The 27,267-nt window shown below is 37.2% G+C and overlaps 1 protein-coding gene across 3 annotated transcripts; it reads left to right on the top strand.

The window, feature by feature from the left end:
• LOC125918825 (killer cell lectin-like receptor subfamily F member 1) lies at positions 1–27,267 on the top strand. 3 transcript variants are annotated; one of them, XM_049625061.1, is made up of 7 exons: positions 1–125; positions 293–382; positions 4,128–4,214; positions 6,245–6,343; positions 17,173–17,342; positions 22,780–22,892; positions 23,922–27,266. In XM_049625061.1, the coding sequence occupies exons 2-7, from the start codon at positions 301–303 to the stop codon at positions 24,034–24,036; spliced, it is 666 nt and encodes a 221-aa protein (XP_049481018.1). In that variant the 5' UTR covers positions 1–125; positions 293–300; the 3' UTR covers positions 24,037–27,266. The 3 variants fall into 3 exon arrangements, with proteins under 3 accessions (XP_049481018.1, XP_049481019.1, XP_049481017.1); XM_049625060.1 differs by lacking the exon at positions 1–125 and having other exon boundaries at positions 140–382; XM_049625062.1 differs by lacking the exons at positions 1–125; positions 6,245–6,343 and having other exon boundaries at positions 138–382; positions 23,922–27,267.

The raw sequence follows: 27,267 nt of genomic DNA, 5'->3' as shown, positions 1-27,267 counted from the left end.
GGTAATATCAAAAGTGAAAACTATTCCAAATTTAAGCAGAAAACTAACTGTAGAGAAGAAACTCCTGTACGAATAGTAGTTTTCTTCCCTATCGTGAAGTGTTTGGAAATCTCTTGTCTTGATTGGTAAGACTGAACACATTGCTTTGTCATTTATTCATAGGAGAAATCCACCAAATTTGGGAGAGCAAAAGAAAATTGTTCATCTCAGTTTATTTGACTTACCGGAAATTTATTTGCAGAACTATGAAACTCCCTTAGCAGAACATCATTTTTGGTCTCTCTTTTTTTAGTATGTGCAATGGCTGGAGATATAATCTATGCGGATATTAAAACTGATGGGGCTTTTTCTCTAGGAAATTCATCTTCGCTTCAGAAATCTGGTAAGTTGGATTTAGGGGTCCTTCTAAAATTAATATTTTACTTCTAATCTCCTTTATTTCTGTCCTGTGCTTGTATATGTCTTACTAAAAAATAGAAAAATGCAAGGATAAGAGTGAATGTTTTTAATGACACAAATGTTCATAAAGTTAATTGTAATTTATGCTTTTCTTTTTCAAATTTTTATAAATTCCAGTTAGTTAACATCCAGTATAATATTAGTTTCAGGTGTAGAATTTAGTGATTTATCACTCACATATAACACCATGGATGGAGTTGGAGAGTGTTTTGCTCAGTGAAATAAGTCAGTCAGAGAAAGACAAATACCCTGTGATTTCACTCATATGCGCAATTTTAAAAAACAAAACAGGTCAACATGGTGGGGGGAGTGGAGAAAAAAGGCAAACCAGGAAACAGACTCTTAACTATAGAGAATAAATTGAGGGTTACTGGAGGGGAGGTGGGGGTGGGGGTATGTGTTGAATGGGTGATGGATATTAAAGAGGGCACTTATGATGAGCACTGGGTGTTATATATAATTCTATTCTTAATACACAGAACTTCGCTTTTGGTTTTTGTAAACTTTCTATTCTTTGCATTTCTTGCAGTGACCATTTACACTCATACAGTGACATCTGTACTCATGACCCCTTTTTTCTCTACACTTTATATACCCCTGATTAAACCTGCCCTTTTAATATAGAATGATATATTTATTTATACAGAGGGGAAAATTCCTGGCTACTATTCACATTGTTAATTATCTTTTTGAAACTTGCAAATTGATAGGGTAACAATGTTAAACTAAACTAAGGAGACATGAAATGCTAGTATTTTATTTCATGAAGTTTAGAATTAGTGACTATCTGAGTAATAGAATATTTTTGGAATATGAAGAGATAGGCATATAGCTAAAGATAACATTGCACCTTAATCACAAACCACTCAAAACTGATAGATTTTAAAATTCAATGTGTCTTTTATCCTCCAAAGTACTAGGGAAAATTTCATGTTGCATTTCCATTCTTTTCTCTAGGATAGAGGTTGATGGGGGGTGGGAGGGAGGGGAAAGTGGGTGATGGGCATTGAGGCAGGCACCTGTTGGGATGAGCACTGGGTGTTGTATGGAAACCAATTTGACAATATATTTCATATTAAAAAAAAATTAAAAATAATAATAATAAAAAATAGTTTATATAAAATATTTATGTAATTTAAAATCTCCTCATTGCGTTTGCCCTTATAGAATGAATATAATGTATGATTTTCTATATTTCCACAGAATGTATTTCTTCTTTTATATTTTTAAATTTGTTATGAAATGAAACTGATGTGTGATTTTCTCCGATTGCAAAAGCATATCATTCCCTACTTTTAAATGTCACCTCTCTAACTTGCCCAATAGAAGCTTATCTGCTTTCTTTTCTCCCTACACTGGGTGCTTTCTTTTTCGATGAGAAGATAGAACTTAATTTGAAAAATAACGTGTAATAGAATTGCATTCTTATTCTCCCATTGTGAAAATTCTCACACTATTAGTCCATTTTTCTAGCATTATTTTAACTCACTTCAAGCAACAAAACCAGTGTTTTCAATTCTACATTCCAGGGTTTGATTTCCTTTTTGTTTACAGATAGAACTTTACTTCCCTCCAGGCTTAGAGATTTGAAGATAACATCTTTAATGCCATCTAGTTCAATATTCCAGTATTAAAGAGAGAAAACATAAATATATAAAGATTAAATTACTTACCCACAATGGTGCTTATGACCAGAAATCAAATACTTTATTACTCTTTCACTGCATATCCCTGGTGTTGGATAAATACAACTTCTGTTCTCATGTGTCATATCACAGTAGAGGGAAAAAATTATTTGGTACACTGAAATGTCATGTCCTCTAGAGCCCTACATATGATATGTCAGGTTCTTAGTCTTCTTCTTACTCCGTATGTTTTACTTATTTTGCTCTGGCTATTGTCTTTCTCTTTGCTCCTTAAAGTTACCATATTCCTTACTTCTTCAGAGCCTCAAAAATGCTGAGACCCTGTCCCTAATCTCTTAATCTTTGCATCCCCAACACCTCACATAGTACCAAGTACCTAACAGGCCATCAGTAGATGCTTGGTAAGTGGATGAATGTATAAATGGATAAATAAATAAACGGATCTCATGAGACACTCAATAGATATTATAGGTTCATTTGTTCTTTAAGATATAAAACAAAGAGGTCACGATGAAATTGAGCTGAAGTGAAAAAGTGGAAAAGTATGATGCCACTGAGAATATCCCAGGCTAAAATTGAGAAATTCACACTTTTGGTAAATCATACCTTGAGGGTCAAAAAAATGAGCTAATATCCCTTATGTCAGTCCCTTCACAAAATCTGAAATTTTATTCTGTAAGTTTTTAGGTCTGTAACCTGAAACATGTTATTAAAAACATGTCTATTTTATATTAAAAATGTGTGTAGGGATACCATCACATTCTTCTTGAGATTATATCTTGACTGGCACCATTCTCATTGTTTTACATGATAAATAAAAATACACAGCCTTTTTTATCTTCTGACAATTAAAATCCCACTAAAGATGTTTTATTCAATAACAGTAAGAATTTGAACATAGAACAAAGCACTCTATAATAATATACCACTGGGGCGCCTGGGTGGCTCAGTCGGTTAAGCGGCCGACTTCGGCTCAGGTCATGATCTCACGGTCCCTGAGTTCAAGCCCTATGTTGGGATCTGTGCTGACCGCTCAGAGCCTGGACCCTGTTTCAGATTCTCTGTCTCCCTCTCTCTCTGACCCTCCCCCGTTCATGTGCTGTCTCTCTCTGTCTCAAAAATAAATAAACGTTAAAAAAAATTAAAAAAAAATAATATACCACTAAATAAGCATTCAGGTTAACCGGTCTTGACGCTTGACTTTGTAATTGGTTATGTATCAACATTAATTATTTTATTACTTTCTCAGTGTATATATCATCTATCTAGTGGAATTGATATGCTGCAATTATTTTGCATTAGAGATTGCCCGTTTAATTATCAGCCAAAGCTAATAAGTCCTTTTTTTGTGATTTATTATTATCTTTTGACTACTCCAAAGACAATGAGATAGAGTGAACAGCAAACCAACTACTGGTTTGGTAGTCAGTCAAGACAGCTGAGGCCTGATCTCAGCTCTGTCATCAAATAACTATGTGGCTGTGGACTTGAATATCCCCACTAATGTGCAGATGTTGGGTGAGGTCATCTCTAAGAGTACTTTATTTTAAAATAAAAATGAATGAAACATATGAAATCACAGTTATGTATCACAGTATGTAGGCATGTTACATAAGAGAGAAAAGAATGAATCAATCCACATCAGTGGGTGCTGTCAATAAACTTATTAGAGAATCTGGAGAGTCTCAGTCTTATATAAAAATTTAGGACTGCTCACAGTAGATCATTGTAATGCTGTGGAATAAGTGCAATGAACCCATAAACAAAAATTCATACCTATTCAAAGTTTTATAAGTCCCCTCTTCACAAACCAGAAAAGTATATATGTTCTGCGTGAGTGCGTATGTGTGTGTGCATGCATCCGCAAAAAAGAAGCTGGGTGTATATATTTCAAAGGAGAGTAACTTAGAAGCATGATAACCAAGAAAATTTATTGAGTCCCCTCTTACCTCTCACCATATAAGGAAATATCTGCTGGAGTTACTATCCAATTTTATCTCTCCAATCTATCCAATTTTGTAGATACTCACCATCATGGAATTTTCTTGAAAGTTGGATGTGCAATTATCATCATCCTTCTTGTAATAGTAATTGTGTTGAGCATTTTGGGTAAGTAATTATCAGTATTATTCATTTATCCTGAAGTATTTTTCTCTAGTGACCTGTTGTAATTGTGTTTGCTGTTCAATGGTTCCCTAAACAATGCAGTACAACTTCACAAAAAGTATGAAATTTGAAACAATTAAAATGAAAGATTCTCCATAGAACTTCAGTATGTGATATAATTGTGGATTCTTTTCATTGATAAAAGAAACAGATGTCAAGAATATATTTATATTTTGTGATTGAACGGCACAATGCAGTTTAATATTGAGCTATACACAAGCTGCTCTAAAACTATTTTCCGATGAAAGGAAATTAAATTTATAAGTTTAAATTTGTAAGTTTATTCACATGAGCTAGTCCTGGGCACTATCAATCTTAAATCAATAGGTGAAAACATTTCTTAATAAACCATTTAAAAATTCTACGCATGTACTTCGAACATAACTGAGCATAATCCAATTATTCATATGGCAAATATTTTTAATTATTGAATAAATGCTTGGAGAAAAGTTCTTCACAAATGTCTATAGAACTAAGGTAACACACAGAGTGTATATATTGCAAGGAATCCAGGTTTCCAGATAAAATCAAACTCTAGAACAGGCCAAGGCATACCTGCCTACATCAAGAATCCTTGTAAATAGTATTAGCAATTATGAATGGCCTTGGAAGTTACGAAGAAATAGGCACAGTGATAGAATTCCAGAATGGGAAAGACCTAGAAGTCCAGGTCGAACCTCTAGTTGAGATGCACACCCAAAACCCCAGAAAGATCAGTTGTTTCATTAGTTTAATATAACTAGTCTATTGTCTAATTGCAGCTATAAAATTAGGGAGGAGGGAAGCAAAAATAATTAGCATTAAAAACCTATTCTATATATGTTTTTATGTTAAGCTAATAGATTTGTTTGTTACTAAAACATCAGTTTGTCAATAAAACGTATTTTTTACCAATAGAATTATTACCAAAGTAGATTTTAAATGTTTAATTGCCTAATACACATTATTATGAAATTATAAATTACCAAAGGTAATTTCAGTTCAATGGCCATCAGAAAGACAGAAATATTTGTCATTGTAGAAAAAGTACTCCGGGCTCACCCTATACTTCTATATATAGCATTTACATGCAAAGTATTGAAACAATTATGAACCAAATCAAAACATATAAAATCTTTTCCCTGAGGGGAGCCTGGGTGGCTCAGCTGATTAAGGATCTGACTCTTTTCTTTTTTTTTTTTAAGTTTATTTATTTATTTTGTGAGAGAGAGAAAGAACATGAGTAGGGGAGGGGCAGAGGGAAAGAGACAGAGAGAATTCCAAGCAGGCCTGTGCTGTCAGCACAGAACCGGACTCGGGGATCCATCCCACGAACCATGAGATCATGACCTGAGATCATGACCATGAGATGATTTCTTGATCATGAAATCAAGAGTCGGGCAGTTAACTGACCACACAACCCAGGTGCCGCAAGCATCTGATTCTTTGACTCTTGATTTTAGCTCAGGTCATGATCTCATGGTTCATGAGATGGAACCCCAATTCTCTCCCTCACTCTTCCCCTCCCCTACTTGCATGTGCATGCACACACTCCCTTTCTCTCTCAAAATAAATAAATAAACTCATAGAAGAAAATAAAATCCTTTCCCTGAATCAGGTGACACTTGATTGAAACAAGTGTCATTAACACGATATAATTGTGTTTCATTAAACGCAAACTCTCCAAATGAGGCTTATATCCATGGCTGGTTATTTTGTGCTTATTAAAATAAGTATGAAGCCTCCAGGAAAAAATCAGGTGAACAACATCTGGTCCCAGATCGTATCTTTTCATTTTCACTAAAGTTAACATTAATAAGATTAAGAGTCCAAAGGAAAGTCCAAATCTTGGGGGAAATAATGTTGTTTTTCCCCTTAGAATGTTAATTATTTAAGTTCCTATAGAGTTTCTACATGATTGAACTTTAGTCACTAGAACCCAATGGTTTTGTGTTTTTTATTTAGTTAGGAAAATATGTTTCTTCTTTCATCAGTTTCCCAGTTCAAATCTGCAAGACATAATACAATGGATGATGAATCAAAAGAGAAATTCTGTGCTGGGGAAAGTAAATCTGGAACAATCGCCTCAATAGGTAACATTACTATATATTGTCTAATCCCTGAATAGCCAGGCATTGACAGTAGCTTCAGTTTTACCTGAATATATCTGAATAGAAAGGTTCCTCTGCACCTGCAGAGGTATGGTTGAGATCATTACTTTCTATAGACCCATTACAGTCCATGGCAAAAATACTCAGAGTTACAAGGCAAAGGAGAAAAATGAGCTTATATAGAGTTCTAACTAAATGTAAAGGTATTTCATTGAAATATTTGCATTTTATTCTTTTTATTTCTAGTGGGGCATGTGAGGATGTAGAATGTGATCACAATATTTTCATTTTTAAAGTCCATGATTATCCAAGGTAGTTTTTTTTCTTACCAGGTGATGTTATTAAATGCAAAATAATTATAAATGGTAATCTTATGTTGGTCTTTCTCTTGCTGTCTCATATGAATGTATTTGCATTCTTTTATTTCTTTAAAGTTTATTTATTTTTGAGGGAGAGAAAGAGAGAGAGGGAGAGGAGCAGACAGAGAGGGAGAGAGAGAATCCCAAGCAGGCTGCACACTGTCAGCCCAGAGCCTCACGTGGGACTCAAACCCACGAACCGTGAGATCATGACCTGAGCCGAAGTTAGACACTTAACCAACTGAGCCACCCAGGCGCTCCTGTATACTTTTAAAAGTCAAGAAAACACTCAATTACTTTTAGCCTTTCTGCTTTCTATTTTCCAGAGACCTTATTACATGTTTAAATCTATTAATTTAATTTTAACTATATACCGTTCTTCTTCTGAACATCCAGGTATAATTCTATTAGAAAGACTTACCAGTCCATAATACAGAGTACATTCAAATTCTGAGAATTCATTAAAACCTTAAATTGGATTTTGATATTTCCAAGCCCCCTTGACCACATTCTAAAAGCTGTCTGATACAACACATGTTAATTTTTTTTTAACTGGTGTGACGCTGAAGGAAAATTTTGTGGGACGCCATCCCCAGAGCAAGAGTACTATAATGTACTATACTGGAGACACAGGTCATACTAGTGTTATTAAATAAAGCTCTAGCTTTAAATTTTGTTAGACTTGTTTTCTAATCCTAATCCTATTGCTATAGATGTATGTCACCTCTCCTAGATTCCTAGATCAATTCATCAGGAAAGAACATCAATTCTAAATTTGATCTTAATAAAATAATAAAACTTAAAATATGTAAAATAAAAATAGATCTGTTCAGCCATCAATTCTAATTTTTTGTCCACCTTCTATTTTCTTTCTAGAATTTAAATTAGATGTGCAATAGGCTTACCCTCCATTTCTCTTAGCATCCCGTTGTGTCCTCAAAGTTATCGATTTGTGCTGAAGGCAATGTTTTCAGATATGTTTTGCAGTCCACACATGCTCTCTTTTCCTGGGTCTAAACTACAGACTCATTCATGGAGTCTGATTTCAGGGATTATAGTGTTCAATTCTAAGGACTTAATTTCAGTCACACTTGTGTTAGCTTTCAATAGTCTCCTGTTATCTGATCATTTTTCTACTTATTCTTTTATTCTTTAAATAATTTAAAACATTATGATTTTTGATACATATGATGATTAACTATCTAAAGTCTTTGGTGACCAAATCTGCTGTTTGTGTATCCTGCAACGTGGCTTGTTTTTTAAAGCATTTAATATGTTTTTATTCTAATGTGAATGATTTCAATTGATGGAATTTCTAAAAGAAAAATACTTTCTGGCAAAGATTGGTTGCAATTTCATCTGCGCGGAGGGAGTGAGGGGCTAATGGTTAAATGACTTGAGATGCTTTTGAAGACACTGGACTGGTGTTCCTGGGTGGCTCAGTCGGTTAAGCATCCCACTTCAGCTCAGGTCATGATCTCACGGTTTGTGGGTTCAAGTCCCAGTCAGGCTTTGTGCTGACAGCTCAGAGCCTGGAGCCTGCTTCAGATTCTGTGTCTCCCTCTATCTCTGCCCCTCCCCCACTAACGCTCTCTCTCTCTCTCTCTCTCTCTCTCAAAAATAAATAAATGTTAAAAAAAATAATTGAAGAAACTGGACTAACCAGAATCTCACTGGCTCACTCTATCACTTTTCAGCAAACCCAAGGTCTGGATTTAGGACCCTAGAACTGATATAAATCATTAGCTTTGAATTAGGGAGGATACTTGTTGGGATGAGCACTGGGGGTTATATGTAGGGGATGAATCATGGGAATCTACTCCTGAAATCATTATAGCACTATATGCTAACTAACTGGAATGTAAATTTAAAAATAAATGAAGTTAATACAAAATACACATAAATTAAAAAATAAAATTTTAAAAAAGTAAAACTTTCAGTATTTCACCATTAAGTATAATACTTTCTATATGCTAATCCGATTCAGGAAGTTACCTTTATTCCAAGTTTGCTGAGAGTTTTTATCATGGATGGGCACTGAATATCGTTAATATAAATAAATAAATAAATAAATAAACAAACACATACGTGTTAAGATAAAAATAAACAAATAAATCATTAGCTTTGAGGGCAACCTGGCTTTATGAACTCGTTTATGGAAATGCTTCCTATTCGGCTTCTAGCTAAGTGCCTCCCTTCAGCGATTTTCCTTATTTCTTACGAGCGAAGCAATACTTTTATTTTCATATTTTAGAGAGGGAGAGAATGAGACAGCACAAGCGGGAGAGGGAGAAGGAGAGAAAGTATCTCAAGCAGCGCAGAGCCCTATGTGGGGTTCGATCCCACAACCCTGAGATCATGACCTGAGCTGAAATCAAGAGTTGGATGCTTAACTGACTGAGCCACCTGGGCTCTTCTAAGCAATACGTTTTTATCTAATTCTTTTAGGATATAATTATCTTCTAGAAAAGTATCTTTAAAAGAGAGTTTTTTCAACACTGCCTTAGCATTGGTATGCCTTAAGCTTCTTGAGCTATAAAGATCTAGGTGACTAATTGGTAAACCATAGACTTTTATTTTTTTGTCTTGCTACACTTCAGAAATTTTTTTATATTCCATAATATAGAAATGGTTAAGAAGCACTGGTTCACACTATCTGGTCAAAGTATCTACTATTAGAAATATAGAAGTACAAATATAGTAATTTCTTATTAAATGTATCCTTAAAAGTCCTAGTTGCATTGTTGCTGGCGTCTTTTTTTAAAAAATATAATTTATGGTCAAGTTAGCTAAAATACACTGTATACAGCATGCTCTTGGCTTTGGGAGAAGATTCCCATGATTCATCGTTTACATACAACATCCAGTGCTTGTCCCAACAAGTGCCCTCCTCAATGCCCATCAACCTTCCTCCCCCTCCATCAACCCTCAGTTTGTTCTCTGTATTTAAGAGTGTCTTATGGTTTGCCTCTCTCTCTGTTAGGAACTATTTTTTCTCCTTTCCTTCCCCCATGGTCTTCTGTTAAGTTTCTCAAATCCCACATATGAGTGAAAACATACGATATCTGTCTTTCTCTGACTGACTTATTTCACTTAGCATAATACCCTCCAGTTCCATCCACGTTGTTGCAAATGGCAAGATTTCAGTCTTTCTCATTGCCAAGTAGTATTCCATTCTATAGATATACCACAACGTCTTTATCCATTCATCAGTAGATGGACATTCGGGGTCTTTCCATATTTTGGCTATTGTTGAAAGCACTGCTATAAACATTGGGGTACACATGCCCCTATGCATCAACATTCCTGTATCTTTTGGATAAATTCCTAGTAGTGCTACTGCTGGGTCATAGGGTAATTCTATTTTTAATTTTTTGAGGAACCTCCACACTGTTTTCCAGAGAAGCTGCATCAGTTTGCATTCCCACCAACAGTGCAGAAGTGTTACTGTTTCTCCACATCCTCGCCAACATCTGTTGTTTCCTGAGTTGTTAGTTTTAGCTGCTCTGACCGGTGTGAGGTGGTATTCCAATGTGGTTTTCATTTGTATTTCCCTGATGATGAATGATATTGAGCATCTTTTCATGTGTCTGTTGGTCATCTGGATGTTTTCTTGGGAAAAGTGTCTAATCATGTCTTCTGCTATTTGTTTTTGGGGTGTTGAGTTTGGTAAGTTCTTTATAGATTTTGGATACTAACCTGCTATCCGGTATGTCATTTGCAAATATCTTCTCCCATTCTGTACACTGCCTTTTAGGTGTGCTGGTTGTTTCCTTTGCACTGCGGAAGCTTTTTATCTTGATGAGGTCCTAATAGTTCATTTTTGCTTTTACTTCCCTTGTCTTTGGAGACATGTCAAGTAAGACGTTGCTGTGGCTGAGGTCAAAGAGGTTGTTGCCTGTTTTCTCCTCTAGGGTTGTGATGGTTTCCTGTCTCATATTTAGGTCTTTCATCCATTTTGACTTATTTTTGTGTATGGTGTAAGAAAGTGGTCCAGTTTCATTCTTCTGCATGTTGCTGTCCAGTTCTCCCAGCACCATTTGCTAAAAAGACTTTTTTCCATTGGATACTCTTTCCTGCTTTGTCAAAGATTAGTTGGCCATACATTTGTGGGTCCATTTCTGGGTTCTTTATTCCATTCCATTGGTCTGTGTGTCTGTTTTTGTGCCAATACCATACTGTCTTGATGATTACAGCTTTGTAGTAGAGGCTAAAGTCCGGGATTGTGATACCTTCCACTTTGGTTTTCTTTTTCAACATTACTTTGGCTATTCAGAGTCTTTTGTGGTTCCATACAAATTTTAGGATTGTTTGTTCTAGCTTTGAGAAGAATGACCATGTTATTTGGACTGGGATTCCATTGAATGTGTGGATTGTTTTGGGTAGTATTGACATTTTAACAATATTTGTTCTTCCAATCCATGAGCATGGAATGTTTTTCCATTTCTTTGTGTCTTCTTCAATTTCTTTCATAAGCTTTCTATAGTTTTCAGAGTACAGATCTTTTACATCTTTGGTTAGGTTTATTCCTAGGTATCTTATGGTTCTTTGCATCTGTAAACGGGATCAATTTCTTGATTTCTCTTTCTGTTGCTTCATTATTGGTGTCTAGAAATGCAACCGATTTCTGTGTGTTGATTTTGTATCCTGCAACTTTGCTGAATTCATGTACCAGCCCTAGCAGCTTTTTGGTGGAGTCTTTCAGGTTTTCCACACAGAGTATCAGGTCATCTGTGAAAAGCGAAAACTTGGCTTTTTCTTTGCCAATTTGGATGACTTTTATTTCCTTTTGTTGTCTGATTGCTGATGCTAGCACTTCCAACACTATGTTAAACAACAGTGGTGAGGGTGGACATCCCTCAGTTGTGTTCCTAATCTCAGAGGGAAAGCTCTCAGTTTTTCCTCATTGAGGATGATATTAACTGTGGGATTTTCATATATGGCTTTTATGATGTCAAGGTATGTTCCTTCTATCCAGACTTTTTGAAGATTTTTATTAAGAAATGATGTTGTATTTTGTCAAATGCTTTTTCTGCATCTATTGACAGAATCATCGCTTTCTTACCCTTTCTTCTATTAATGTAATGTATCACATTGATTGATTTGTGAATATTGATCCAGCCCTGCAGTCCAGTAATGAATCCCACTTGATCATGGTGAATAATTCTTTTCATATACTGTTGGATTCAATTTGCTAGTATCTTGTTGAGAATTTCTGCATCCATGTTCATCAGGGATATTGGCCTGTAATTCTCCTTTTTGGTGGGGTCTCTGATTTGGGAATCAAGGTAATACTGACTTCATAGAATGAGTCAGGAAACTTCCCTTCTGTTTCTATTTTTTGGAACAGCTTGAGAAGGATAGATATTAACTCTGCTTTCATGTTTGGTAGAATTCCCCAGGGAAGCCATCTGGCCCAGAACTCCTGTTTGTTGGGGATTTTTGATAGCTGATCCAGTTTCTTCACTGATTATGGGTCTGTTCAAACTTTCTATTTCTTACCATTTGAGTTTTGGTAGTGTGTGGGTGTCTAGGAATTTGTCCATTTCTTCCAGGTTGTCCAGTTTGCTGGCATATAACTTTTCATAGCATTCTCTAATAATTCTTTGTATTTCTGTCATGTTGGTTGTGATGTCTCCTCTTTCTTTCATGATTTTATCTATTTGGGTTCCCTCTCTTTTCTTTTCAAGAAGTCTGACTAGGCATTTATCAATTTGTTCAAAAAATCAGCTCTTAGATTTATTGATCTGTTCTATTGGGTTTTTTTGGATTATGTGTTGTTTATTTCTGTTCTAGTCTTTATTATTTCTCTTCTTGTGCTGGTTTTGGAGTCTTTGCTATTCTGCTTCAAGTTCCGTTAGGTTAGGTGTGATTAGGTTTTGTATTTGGGATTTTTCTTGTTTCTTGATATAGGCCTAAACTGCAATATATTTTCCTCTCAGGACTGCCTTTGCTGCATCCCAAAGGATTTGGACTGTCAATGTTTTCATTTTCATTTGCTTCCGTATATTTTTAAATTTCCTCTCTAATTGCCTGATTGACCCATTCATTCTTTAGTAGGATATTCTTTAACCCCCATGCATTTGGAGGCTTTCCAAAATTTTTCTTGTGGTTGACTTGAAGTTTCATAGTGTTGCGATCTGAAAATATGCATGGTATGATCTCAATTCTTTTATTCTTTTTTATTTATTGAGGGGTGTTTTGTGACCCAGTATGTGATCTATCTTGGAGAATGTTCCATGTACACTTGAAAAAAAATGTGTATTCTGCTGCTTTTGGATGAAAAATTCTGAATATATCTGTCAAGTCCATCTGGTCCAGTGTATCATTCAAGGCCATTGTTTCTTTATTGATTTTCTGCCTAGATGCTATGTCCATTGTTGTAAGTGGAGTATTAAAGCCCTCTGCCATTACCATATTCTTATCAATAAGATTGCTTATGTTTGTGATTACTTGATGTATATATTTGGGCACTTCAAAATTGGGAGCATAAACATTTATAATTGTTAACTCTTCTTGATGGATAGACTCCATAATTATGATATAATGCCCTCCTTCATCTCTTGTTACAGCTTTTAGTTTAAAATCTAGTTTGTCTGACATAAGTATGGCTACTCCAGCTTTCTTTTGACTTCCAGTAGCATGATAGATGGTTCTCCATTCCCTCATTTTCAAGCTGAGGGTGTCCTCAGATCTAAAGTGAGTATCTTGTAGACAGCATATAGATGGATCTTGTTTTCTTTGTTGTTGTTGTTGTTGTTGCTGTTGTTGTTTATCCGTTTTGATACTCTATGCCTTTTGATTGGAGCATTTGGTCCATTTAAATTCAGAGTAATTATTGAAAGATATGGATTTAGTGTCATTGTGTTATCTGTAGGTTTCATGCTTGTGGTGATGTCTCTGGTCCTTTGTAGTCTTTGCAGTGTTCCACTCACAGAGTCCCCCTAGGATCTCTTGCAGGGCTGGTTTGTCCTTCAGTTTTTGTCTGGGAAAGCCTTTTTCTCTCCTTTTATTCTGAATGACACCCTTGATGGATAAAGGATTCTTGACTGCATATTTTTCCTATTCATCACATTGAATATTTCCTGACACTCCCTCCAGGCCTGCCACATTTCAGTGGACAGGTCTGCTACTGTGCTTATGTGTCTACCCTTGTAGGTCAAGGCCCATGTGTCCCTACCTGCTTTCAGAATTCTCTCTTTAACTTTGTATTTTGCCAGTTTCACTATGATATGCCATGGAGAAGGCCCATTCTTGTTGAATCTGAAGGGAGTTCTCTGTGCCTCCTGGATTTGGATGTCTGCTTCCTTCTCCAAATTAGGGAAGTTCTCAACTATATTTTGTTCAAGTAAACCTTCTGACCCTTTCTCTCTCTTTTCTTCTTCTGGAACTCCTATGATGCAGACATTATTACTTTTCACTGAATCACTTATCTCTAATTCTCCCCTCTTGTTCTAGCATTTTTTATCTCTCTTTTTCTTAGCTTCAGCATTTTCCATAATTTTATGTTCTATTTCACTTATTCTCCCCTCTGCTTCCTCCATTCTTGCTGTCACTGCGCCTAATTTATTTTGCACCTCACTTACAACGTTTCTTAATTCATCATGACTGTTTCTTAGTTCCTTGATCTCTGCAGCAATAAATTCTCTGCTGTCTTCTATGCTTTTATTAAGTCTAGCTATTAATTTTATAACTATTATTCTAAATTCTTGATCAGATAAATTGTTTACATATGTTTTGAGCAATTCTCTAGCTGTCATTTCTTTCTCAAGTTTCTTTTGAGGAGATTTCTTCCGTTTCACCATTTTGGCTAGTTTTCTGTCTTTTATGTGTCCTAATAGCTTGTTATATGTCCTGCACCTGTGAGCACTACTATTATAAAAGGGGGTCATACACTGTCCAGGGCCTGGCCCTTCAGAAGGTCTTTTTGGAGTGTATTGTGCCCTCTTTCTTGTTGTGACTCTGTTTGCTTTATTTCCCTACTCATAGTAGTGGTTTTGACCTTCCACCAGGTGTGCTTTGATTTGGTCTTTGAAGTAAACCTGGAAAACATTTAAAAATGGGGTGATAGTGGAAGAAGCCTTATCCCATACAAAGACAGAAATGACAGGGGCAGAGAAAAAGAAAAGAAAAAAAGAGAGAGAGAGAGAAAAATTGACCAAGCAGATAATCAGAGAAACTCTACCACTTAATCCAGAGAAAGAGAAAAGAAAATGAAGAAGGAGATACAGAAGAGGTGTAAAAAGAATAGATTAAAAATTTCTGCTTAAGCAAAACAACAACCAGAATAGATAAAGGAAGAAAAGAAAGACAGAAATTATATATATATATATATATATATATATATATATATATAATAAGAATTGACCAAGAATCAAATCAGAAAATGCAAAACCACTGGACCAATATCTGATTGGTTTCAGCTGTACAACACAGGGACTCAACACTTTCATACAACACTTGGTGCTCATCACAGGTGCACTTCTTAATCCCTATCACCTACTTAACCCATCCCACCATTCACCTCCCCTCTGGTAACCATCAGTTTGTTCTCTACAGTTAAGTGTTTCTTGGTTCTGTTCAACAATTTGAAGATGTTTTTCACTATATTCTGCCCCCCATAATTCATTATGTGAAAGGGCTTTTTTTTTTGTTTCCCTATAAATGGCGTGCAATTTTTCTCTGTTTTCAAGATTTTTCTCTGTTGTAAGCAGTTTATTTTATTTTTGCGTATTCTCTGCTTTTAAGCCCAATCTAATGAAATTTGCATATCATGCATTTCTTAATTATAAATTTCATTTCTTAACAAAAGTAAAAATTCTCTATTTCTTAGAAGTATCCCATTTTTTAATTACAAACATATTTTCTTTTACATACTTGTGCCTAATTAGAACAGCTGCTTTAGAATATTTGGGGATAATTCTCAACCTGCATCATTTTCCTGTTGTGCTGCATTGATTTCCTTTCTCGTTTTAATCGGTCATATTTTCCTGATTTTCTTATGTCAAGTATTTTGAGATTGTGCCCTTGGATATTGTGCAGGCTATGCTGAGCGTCTGTATGCTGATGTATTTCTCCAAACAGTGTTGATTTCCCTATTTTAGCAGGGACTTGGTATAGCTGACCTCAAATTTAAATTTCTGTCTTTTGGGAAGTTCCTGGGTGGCTCATTTGGTTGAGCGGTTGAGGGTCTGACTCTTGATTTCGGTTTAGGTCATGATCCCAGGAATGTGGAATTGAGCCCCACATGGGGGCTCTGCACTGAATGTGGAGTCTACTTAAGATTCTCTCTCTCTCTGTCTCTCTCTGTCTCCCATTGCCGCTCTCCCCCACTTTTGCTCTCTAAAACAAACAAAAATATCTATCTTTTGGGCAGTAGCGCAAATCTCAAACAAATTCTTTTTTTTCCCCAAATAAATTATTTTATCCTTAGCTATAATGTAGCTTTCACATGCATCAGGCAGCGACTTGGAAAACTTTTATACTTGGAACTTGGTATACATCCTTTATGTTTTCTTCTTCATGGGATTCATCCTCCATTTTCAATATCTGTGGTTGCTTCAAACTCTGTTCTCTGTTTTGTTTTGTTTTGTTTTTGTTTTTGTTTTTGTTTTTGTTTTTTAAGTCTCAAAAGACTGCAGATTGTCTATTGAAATTTTACTCACTCTACATGGCACCAACATTGGGCTGTCTTAAGCTAACAGTTGTAAAAATAAAAAATATATACCTTTCCATACCTATTTCAAGTGTCACTTCCCCTCCAAAATCTGCCTGCTTTTGTTCATGTTTCAGTGCCTTCAAGTCATTTTCTGTGTATATGTATGTGTGTTTTTAAAGGATATTTATTTCAAGGGCAATAAATTACTGGTATATCCAGGATGGCTATGTGTCATCATCTAAACCTACTGGCAAATATTATAAATCAAAACTACCTGTTACAAGCACATTTGGGGATGTCAAGATCCTTTTTGTATGGGAGGATCAATCTATCTTAAGCTTTGGGGGCCACTTATTATGCAAATTTTGTCCAAGAAAATATATTCCAGTGTGATAGATAACTCCCAAAATGTCTGGTGTAATGGTGGACCACTAATTAAAATCTCTAATTTGTATTTTACTTTAAAATTTTTATCTGCCTGAGACTTGAGTGCAGGCAGTGTCTGCATTGACCCTATACAGTCTTGATCCTAGTGTCTTATACATTGCCTTGCTGATAGAAAATATGATATATTTTTAAGTGAATTAAACAGAAAAAGAATGGAAGAATGAATGAATATACACATGGTTGAAATTCTGTTAATCTTTATTCTTTCCAAATCCACCTTGAGAAAAGCATATACTTTTGTCAAAGAAAGCTTTAGACCATAATTTAACAAAATTTGAGAAGCTTGTATGTGGTATTAGGGATATAGTTCTAAGTCTCTTTTAATTACTTATCCTTTTTCCTTCCAGTTTCTTTCAACTCTTCTACCGCTCATAAATCATGCCCTTCGAAAGACTGGAGGCTACACGGGGGGAAATGTTACTGGGTTGCTGAAACTAATAAATCTTGGCATGAAAGTAAAAATGACTGTGCCACGAAAAATTCACATCTCATGGTGATTCGAGACTTCATTGATATGGTGAGATATCAAACTTGGAGATTATAGCATCCTCACACTTTTCATTACAGTTATTGTGCTACATACTTGGAAATTTCTATGAAAATAATGTGAAGCCTCATTCCTGTTAACTACATAAATGTTGGTTGAATGAATTGTTGAACTACATGTTTATTTTTAAGCTTTTTGGGAGGGAGTGGCTATGGATTGGAGGAATTCATTTGCTACTCTACACCTAACTTCTCCACCAGGGATCCCCATTGCTTACTAGATTCCATTTTAAAATGTAAGACGGTAAATATCTTCCCTCATCTCTCATGTTTATTGCAATATTCACAATGGCTGCAGTCAGATATCATGGCAGCTAAAATTAAGATGATGCTGAGAGAAAAGAAATACAGAATAGTCCTCATTAAGGACCTTCTTCCTTGAGCAGAATATTTCTCTAACTGGCTTAATTTAAATTGAAGTTTTGTGGGGCAACTGGGTGTCTCAGTCGGTTGAGCGTCCAACTTCAGCTCAGGTCACGATCTCGCGGTCCATGAGTTCGAGCCCCGCGTCAGGCTCTGGGCTGATGGCTCAGAGCCTGGAGCCTGCTTCTAATTCTGTGTCTCCCTCTCCCTCTGCCCCTCCCCCGTTCATGCTCTGTATCTCTCTGTCTCAAAAATAAATAAACGTTAAAAAAATTAAAAAAGAAAAAAGAAGTAAACTATCTTCTCACCGTAACCGGTGTAACACCAAATCTCAACCTGTAAGACTGTCTATCAGATGCAGTTCAAATTGACTCAAATATGAGCTGAATCCAGGATAGAGTAAGAATTGTATTCTTCTCCTTGAGGTCAATTTTAAGGCAAGAAAGGGGAAGCAGGTATCAACTGGAAATCTTCTCATAAGAATGCTCTGGAAGGGATAAATAACAAATCAATGCACGAAGAAATTGTTCAATGAAATATTTCACTAAGAACCTCATCTATTTCCCTCTCACCATCAAAGGGAAGGATGCTGAAATACAGAAAAAACATATCTTCTAGGCAATCAATAAACCAGATGGGGGAGACCAGTAGACTGAGACAATATATTTTAATAGAAAATTCCTTCTTCCAGCTCAGATTACACCCCTTCACATTATTCCTAAACAACTGAATGGGCCAGGTATAATTGTTCTCTTTCAAGGATAGATAAGAATCTAAAAGGAATCAGCATAGAATTTATACATAAATATTTCCGTTTCCAAATTTCTCCAAAGAAGGCATGTAAAAGTCAGATAGATAAGATATATATTACAGAAGAATAATTACTCCAAGAAACAGAAAATAATTTCTCTAGCAAATTCATCTCTAGCTTTCAAATAAGTTAAGAATAAAGTGAAAGGAAGAGAATTATAAGTCCACCTAGAAAACCCATGTGTCACCTATGGCAAAGAAAAAAAAAAGAAAGTAGAAAGAAGGAGAAAAAGGAGGGGTGGGGGAGGAAGAAGAAGAAAATGAGAAAAAGAAGTATTTAAGCAAACAAACCAACAAAAGCAAGGAGATTTTTCACGGCAAGGTGCGAAGATCGTGAAGAAATGTTACTACAACTTTTAGAATAAGAAATAGCCAGTCAACTATAAATTGCCAACTTGTTTCAGATCCATGGGAAAGGTAGGGTTGCAGAGCCAAAATCTATGTTGAAACAGGTACCTGTGGGAAAGAGAAGACACATCCTCACTCACTTGGGATACACAAATCAGGCATTATGCATCAGAAAGAAGAGTTCAGTCAAAATAATTGAAAGATGAGTTAAGGCTGATAGTAAGGTGCAAGAACAGTGTGAGGCTCCTGGGCTCTTTAGAAATAAGGGAATTCTACAAACCCTGGAAGACTATTTTTCTGTCAACGTCACTGGCTCTCAAAGAACAGATTGGAAAGAGGGGCGCGGGGCACCTGGGTGGCTCAGTCGGTTAAATGTCCGACTTTGGCTCGGGTCATGATCTCGCAGCTTGTGGGTTCGAGCCCTGGGTCGGGCTCTGTGCTGACAACTCAGAGCCTGGAGCCTGCTTCGGATTCTGTGTCTCCATCTCTCTGCCCTTCCCCACTCACACTCTGTCTCTCTGTCTCTCTCTCTTGCTCTCAAAAACAAATCAACATTGGGGTGCCTGGGTGGCGCAGTCGGTTAAGCGTCCGACTTCAGCCAGGTCACGATCTCACGGTCCGTGAGTTCCAGCCCCGCGTCAGGCTCTGGGCTGATGGCTCGGAGCCTGGAGCCTGTTTCCGATTCTGTGTCTCCCTCTCTTTCTGCCCCTCCCCCGTTCATGCTCTGTCTCTCTCTGTCTCAAAAATAAATAAAAAACGTTGAAAAAAAAATTAAAAAAAAAATAAAAAAAAATTTAAAAAAAATCAACATTAAAAAAAGAAAAGATTGGAAAGAACCATAAAAAAAATGTCCATTGTGGCACAGACCTGGGAGGAGAAAAGAGCAGTGATGCGGAAGTGGCAAGAAATTCCCCCCCTAGATCCTTGTCCCCCTGTCTGTTAACTGTGCTATGGCACAAAAGCCTTAATGTGCGTGCCGGTGACAAGGACAGCTGCCTTTAGGGCGCTGGTGAAACCCACTGCAGGTGAGAAAGAGGACTGGGAACCGAAAATACTCCCGTGGGAGGGTCGAGAATACACAATGGGACCATGACTACATTCAGAGGAGGGGCAGCAGAACAGAGAAAGCCACACAGAGAAGACAGGGGTGAGTGCCTGCCTAAGACTGAGGCATAATCAGAACAAGAAAGACCATTGCCTCTGCTGCCTTTTATTATCAAGCTAACAAGTTTCAAATAGGAAGTCAAGAAGGGAGAGGGACAAGGGAGGAAGAAGAATGAGCAAAGAGATCTTCATGAGGCATGGTGAGAAGGGAGACTTAAATTCTCAGGTCAAGGAGACATTTCCCTGGCACACAGACAAACCAAAACCACTGAACACAAGATGCCACCGCAGGAATTTGAAACCCGAGGTGCACCAAGGATTACCAGAGCAGCAACAGATGAGAAACCCACCCTCCTAACTATTAACTTCAACCCTAGGACAAACTAGTAACCTCGTTTCATTACTACGCACAAAACCAGTGGGTTTTGTCAAGTCAAGTTAGCATCAAATCATTGGGTATGAGGTAAATAAAAAGACCCAAAGAAACAGGACACTCCAAACAAACAAACAAACAAACAAGCAAAAAAAAAAAAAAAGGGAATACTGCAAAATGATAAAGGAGTTGTATGCGGTTGCTGGGGCAGCCGTGACAAAGGACCACAAACTTAATGACTTAAGCAAGAGAAATGAATTTCTTGCAGTTCTGAAGGCTGAGTCCCAAGATCAAGGTATTGGCCAATGCCTCTCTCCCTGGCTTTCAGACGGCCACCTCTTACTGCGTCCTCACATAGTCTTTCCTCTGTGTGGGTGTATCTCTGTCTCTCCGTGTGCCCAAATTTTTCTTCTTATAAGGACAGCAGTCAGATTGAATTAAGATCCACGCTAATAGCCCTAGTTTAGCTGAATCAGCTCTTTAAAGGCTCTGCCTTCAAATGCAGTCATATTTTGAAGTCCTGGGGGTCAGGGCTTCAACATAGGAATTTTGGAGAGACACAATTTGGTCCATAATATTCTACCCTTTGGCCCTTGAATCCCACAACAGGAGTCAATTTTATATATATATATATATATATATATATATATATATATATATATTTATTTATATATTTAAAATATATATATATATTTTAAATCTTCAAAAATAGATCTTCTACAAAGCATGTCTCAGACCTTCAGAAAATTAAACTGGAAATTAGGAACAGAATAGTGTTTGGAAAGTTCCCAAACGTTTGAAAATTCTGCAACACACTTCTGAATGATGACTGGGTCAAAAAGGAAGTGATCAGAGCAAAATTTTTAAACTATATTGTGAATTGAATAAAAACAGCATCTTAATGTGTCCGAATTTACAGGTTTCAACTTAAGCAGAGCTTCGAGGGAAATTTATCGCATTAAGTGCTTATGTTTGAAAAGAAAATAATGTAGAATCAGTCATCTACACTACTTAAAAAAAAAAAAAAGAAACTAAGAAAAGAACAAACTAGCCCCAAAGCAAGCAGAAGAATGGAAGATGTACATTACTCGATCTCAAGTCTTACTATAAAGCAAAATTAGTTAATATGGTGTAGAATTGGCAAAAGACAGATAGACCAGTGACACTGAATAGAGATGCCAGAAGCAGACCTACAAAAATTTAGTCAACTGATTTTTTTTTTACCATAGCGCAAAGATAATTCAATGGAACAACACTACGTTGTCTTGTATGCGTGCATAATGACTTTATTTTCTTACAAACAGTTATGACATTTAGCCTATGAGTTCAGCTGCATGTGACAGAGAACCAAAATCACCGTAGCTTAAACAAGGTAGATGTTCACTTTATTTACTCTAAAACAGTTTCACTTATAAGATATCCCTTTGGTACACTTAAAAACGTTAGGACAATTAGAAAGCAAAAAGAAAACTCCCAGTTAAACTACTATGAGCCATGGATTGTCTGATGTTTCCAATGTTGAAGTGTTAAAATAGGGGGAAAATGTATCTATTCCTCTATGCAATTGGTTATGTCACTCACGTTTTAGGCGGTACAGCTATGGATTCCTAGTCTTGTCTGTGGAGTGCTGTCTGTGTCCACCTATTTCCGGTTGATGGACCACCATATGGACGTTCTAGCCATCAGAAAACAAGGAAATAATGAATGGAAGGATACAGCCCTACCTTTTACGTGCTTGATTAGAATTTCAGTATCGCTTGAATTGTGTTCCATTAGCCAGAAATTAGTCACATTGTCACACTTCGCCAAAAGGGAGCCTGGGAAACATATCCTTACTATGTCTGGCCATAGATATGGCTCAGGGGTTTTATTACTATAGAAAAAGTTATTAAGAACTATGAACAATATGTACCATGTCAGCTCAGATATTGCTTCCTTTCTTCCCTGTATATTCTCTTGCTTCTATCTATTATTTCTTACCTGTAATTAATTATAACCACTAACATTTATGTAATGAGAATTTATTATGTTCCAAGCAGTGTATAATAATGTTATTTAATAACAAAGCTCTTTGAGATAGGTACTACTATAACCTGAGTCTCAGAGATTGGGGAAAACACAAGTAAAAAGATTCAACAACTGTGCCAAGATGCACAGCAATCGATCGTCGAGCCAGGACTCAAATTTGAAAGTTCATCTTCGCAGTCTTAGGATCCCCGGCAACCACGCATACTTTACGACATTGTAGTGCAGTACTTTGTCCCTCCAGTATGATCCATTAGAAAAGTGTGACGTTCAATCCCTGTTTCTCGTGTAGGACCAGCATACAAAAGGTCCTCTTGAGAAATTTATTTTGTGTATCTATAAGAATCGATCAGTTGTTTCCTATAATATTTCCTATTCTCTTTAGAGTTTCCTATGGAAGCACCTAAATACCGGAGTGTTTTACTGGATTGGCTTGACTATTCCACCTGGAGGGGAATCATGGACCTGGGTAGACAACAACCCTTTTGACTCCCATCTGTGAGTTTATTGTATTTTAGCTTTTTTGTGATTTTAATCCCATACTGTATGACAAGAAAGAGTCGTCTGATGCTGTTGGGCTTGAACTGAGGAAACAGGTATACATTTCCTAACTGAATCATATGATCTGACAAATATTCATATAAAATGGTCTACTCGGAAAGTTGAGGGAAAAAAGACATCATATTCCACACACTCAGAAGATTTAGGGATGGGAAGCAGGATTTGCCAATAGCGTTCTTTTATTTTATTAAAGAGGCAAATTGACCAGTGTGAAATCTCTTGTAAGAGCACAAGTTTATGGGCACCTGGGTGGCTCAGTTGGTTGAACATCCAACTCTTGATTTAGCTCAGGTCATGATCCCAGGATCATGGTGTTGAGCCTCATTTGGGGCTCCTCACTGAGCATGGAGACTGCTTAACATTCTCTTTTTCTCTCCTTCTGCCCCCTCCCCTACTCATGCTCTCTATCCCTCTCTTAAAAAAAAAAAAAAAAAAAAAGACCACAAGTATAGTTTACAAAATATAAATTTCTGCTCTTTTCAACAGTTTTTATTTTTATTTTTATTTTTTTATTTTTTGAGACAGAGAGAGACAGAGCATGAACGGGGGAGGGTCAGAGAGAGGGAGACACAGAATCTGAAACAGGCTCCAGGCTCTGAGCGGTCAGCACAGAGCCCGACGCGGGGCTAGAACTCACGGACCGCGAGATCATGACCTGAGCCGAAGTCGGCCGCTTAACCGACTGAGCCACCCAAGCGCCCCTTTTCAACAGTTTTTAAATGAACAAAACCAGAAGTGCCATTTTAGCATTATCCACATAACCTTGACTAATATTCCTTAACTATTAACTTCTCTTGCAAAATAAAACTGAGGGGGGGAAGAATTACCTTACCCACCATATTGTATATTGTTTAAATTGTTTAAATACTCATGTTTTTATTTTAAAAATTAGAAAATATTTTCTGAGGCCCTCTTTAGTCTCTGGACATTTGCTGTTGTAAAGATAACCATTTTCTTCCTTCATAGGTTTTCAGTAGAAGAAAAATGGCGGACCCGGAGCATGAAATGTGCCCAGGTGTCTCAAATTAAGATAGCTGAACAAAAATGTGAGAAAATTAATCCGTGGATTTGTCAACTGTAACCCACACTGCAGGAAATCAGTCTCCATTTCTCTGACGGAAAGACACCACATGAAGTTTGAACTCAGAATATATCAAAGTCCAGAGGGCCACGTGTGTCCCAGAGGGGTGTGTGTGTGTGTGTGTGTGTGTTCATTCGGGTGGGTATAGTACTATTTCTCAGAGATTTAAGAAGGCTAATAGAGAAAATGAAATGTTGTAGAAACTGAGAAGATAGAATGAACGTATTTTTTCGTCTGAATTATCAGTTATTCAATCCCCATTCTCATTTTGCATGTGGTTTCGAAACTTCCGTCTTTATTTTCTCCACAGCTTCCCTCTATAATATCCTTACCTAATTACATTTTTACGAAGAAATTCATATCAAAATCAAATTTACATCTCTAGCCCAGACTTTTCCCGGATCACCAGACCCATATACGGTACTGCTTATATAACATATCAAGTTGGGGCACCTGGCTGTCAGCTGGTTGACCATCTGACTCTTGATTTAAGTTCAGGCCATTACCTCATGCTCATGAGATTGAGCCCCAAATCAGGCTCTGCACTAGGTGTGGGGTCTGCTTAAGATTCTCTCTCTCCTTCTCCTGCCCCTCCCCTGCTTACGAGCAAGTGTGCATACACTCTCTCTACTATATCAAAGAAAGTTCATAAATGACATTTAACATATGAAATCTGAAATCTCAAAGGCATCTCAAACTCAATATATAAAAATAGTTCAATCATGGGGCGCCTGGGTGGCTCAGTCGGTTAAGCGTCCGACTTCGGCTCAGGTCACGATCTCACGGTCCGTGAGTTCGATCCCCGCTTCGGGCTCTGTGCTGACGGCTCAGAGCCTGGAGGCTGTTTCGGATTCTGTGTCTCCCTCTCTCTCTGACCCTCCCCCGTTCATGCTCTGTCTCTCTCTGTCTCAAAAATAAATAAACTTTAAAAAAAATTCTTTAAAAAAAAATAGTTCAGTCACTTTCCTCATGAAAGGAAACATCCTCCAGCACTCAGTGTCTCAGTCAATGGCACACCACACAAGACAAGAAATGTCACAACTTAGAGTCCAGCTGTGTCGTCATCACCCTCTATCTGGCCCACCTTTCTGTATTGCTATCCATTCTCCCTCCCACAAAACCAAGTATTGTTAGTGTTTTTACTAAATATCTCTCAAATCTCACCTCTTCCCTTCATTGCTTTCACAACCTTAATACAAAAGTACCAAAATATTAAGTGACTGACCTAACAAGGCCTTCCTTGTTCTACTCCTAATCCATTTCAGTTATTCTCTACCACGTAACCTAAGTGATATTTTAAAAATACACATACTGACAATACAACCCTTCTTTTGAAAAACACTGCAACATCGTTCTTAGACTAACACCAGGGATGCCTGGGTGGCTCAGTCGGTTAAGCGCCGGACTCTTGATTTCAGCTCAGGTCATGATCTTACACTTTGTGAGATAGAGCCCCGTGTTGGGCTCTGTACTGACATTAGGGAGCCTGCTTGGGATTCTGTCTCTCCTTCTCTCTGCCCTCCCCCTGCTCAGACACTCTCTGTCTCCCTCTCAGAATAAATAAACTTAAAAATGTATGTCAAAAAAGTAATAAATTTAGAATAACACCAAACTCCATAACACAGCCTAGAAATCCCAGTCAGCTCTAATCCTCGCTTACTTAGTGTCTTTCTACACAAAACTTATCCAAACTCCCAGTACCACGACCATAGTAGACTAATTTCAGGAACTCATCCACAATTTCACCACACTGTCTGACAGACATTTTCCCTGTATCTGGAAGTCTCTTTTCTCTATTCTCTATCAAGTGAACTCTCAACCACTCTCCCTAAAAAGCTGAATTCTTAAGGATCTTCTCTGAGCTCCATGATGAGGTCAAATATCCCAACATTATATACCCCTTCCCAGAGCTTATCACATTTTTGGTCTTACCTATATCAGTATTTGAGTGAATATTTAATTAATGTTCTCCACCCTCACTTGACTATAAACTACGTAATAACTGGTTTTATATTTCCAGTGTCTTTTAAAATGTCTAGCACATAAATGCTCAAAAAACTACTTACGATGTTGTTTTCCCTAAATGATCACAAAAGTAAAATGCTGATATGAGGCTGGAAAGATAGGCTGCAAAAGACCAGAGGCTCAGACAATGGAGGCCTCACCGGTAAGTCATCGAGTGCCAAGGGAAAACTGGAGAATTTTTCTGCGTGGGCGATGATATTGACAGAGAATCCTATGAATGCCAAATGAGTGTACGTGGAGGCTTAAATGCTTCAGAAACAAACTTTCTCGTGACGTTTATGTTCACCTCTTTATGGCGGTTACATCCTTAGAAGCTTTCTTGTAAGTCATATCATAACGTAAGAATCCTACGTCTGTATGTTGAGTTGGACACTGTATATGAACGGATGGGTAAAGCATTTGTGTTATGGCACGTTGGCGCTACATTCCAACAAAAATGTTTTATTTTATGAGCACAGTGGTGTTCATAGGACTATAAGAATGTTTATTAAACTTGTTTTCGGACTAAACCACTTGAAAACACAGAATATTGTAAGGGATGCTAAGCACCATGGACTTGTGCATGGGGAATAGACACAAAAGTAGCTAAGAGTTTGTGCTGGAAGTAGTCTGGAAAGGTCTTGGGATTCAGACACTGCTGACGACTGTGCAGGGACTCTGGTTTGCAATCAGTTCACTAAAAGGCACGGGGTGGGCGTGCTTTCTGCTCATGCGACTCTACGCTGAAGTCTAGCAAGTGATTCTCTGGTGGTCCTAGAATAATTCATTTAGTAATCTTGGCGCAGATCCTTTGGAAATGAACCTTTCTTATTTTCTTTCTCCTTTCAAATTTGGAAGCCTATCCCATTTGGACATATACCCAGGAGTTCTTGGATTATAGTCTTTAGGAAATAGAAGCTACCAGCATCCACATGCCTAGTCAAAGGGAGAAGTCTGTGATGGATGAAGAGAACAAAACTCGGGCTTGAGGGACCAGCTGGACTCACTGTGCGGCAGACAGAATCCATAATCGCACTCATCATTTGACCTACTTATACTGTTACTCTGATCAGTATAAAACACTGATGGCTTGGGTCTCCTGAAATCAGTGTCCATTCTGAGCCACTGCCCAGCAACTCCTCAAAAGTTCGATTATTTCTCTTTCCTCAATGTATAGTCACCCAGGTAAATGGTCATAGATTTCTTTGGGGAAGAGTGGGGGAAAAA

Source organism: Panthera uncia, chromosome B4 (assembly GCF_023721935.1).
Source record: "Panthera uncia isolate 11264 chromosome B4, Puncia_PCG_1.0, whole genome shotgun sequence".
In the NCBI taxonomy this organism is placed as follows: domain Eukaryota; kingdom Metazoa; phylum Chordata; class Mammalia; order Carnivora; family Felidae; genus Panthera; species Panthera uncia.
The sequence above is the reverse complement of the archived record's forward strand: the minus strand, read 5'-3'. Positions and strand labels throughout refer to the sequence as shown.

What these genes read in the sequence shown, in the direction of transcription:
- LOC125918825 (XM_049625061.1), top strand. Translation starts at nt 301, where the DNA reads ATGGCTGGAGATATAATCTATGCGGATATTAAAACTGATGGGGCTTTT. An exon ending in TGGAACAATCGCCTCAATAG is followed by an intron (nt 6,344 to 17,172) that starts GTAACATTACTA and finishes TTTTCCTTCCAG; the next exon opens with TTTCTTTCAACTCTTCTACC. An exon ending in TTCGAGACTTCATTGATATG is followed by an intron (nt 17,343 to 22,779) that starts GTGAGATATCAA and finishes TATTCTCTTTAG; the next exon opens with AGTTTCCTATGGAAGCACCT.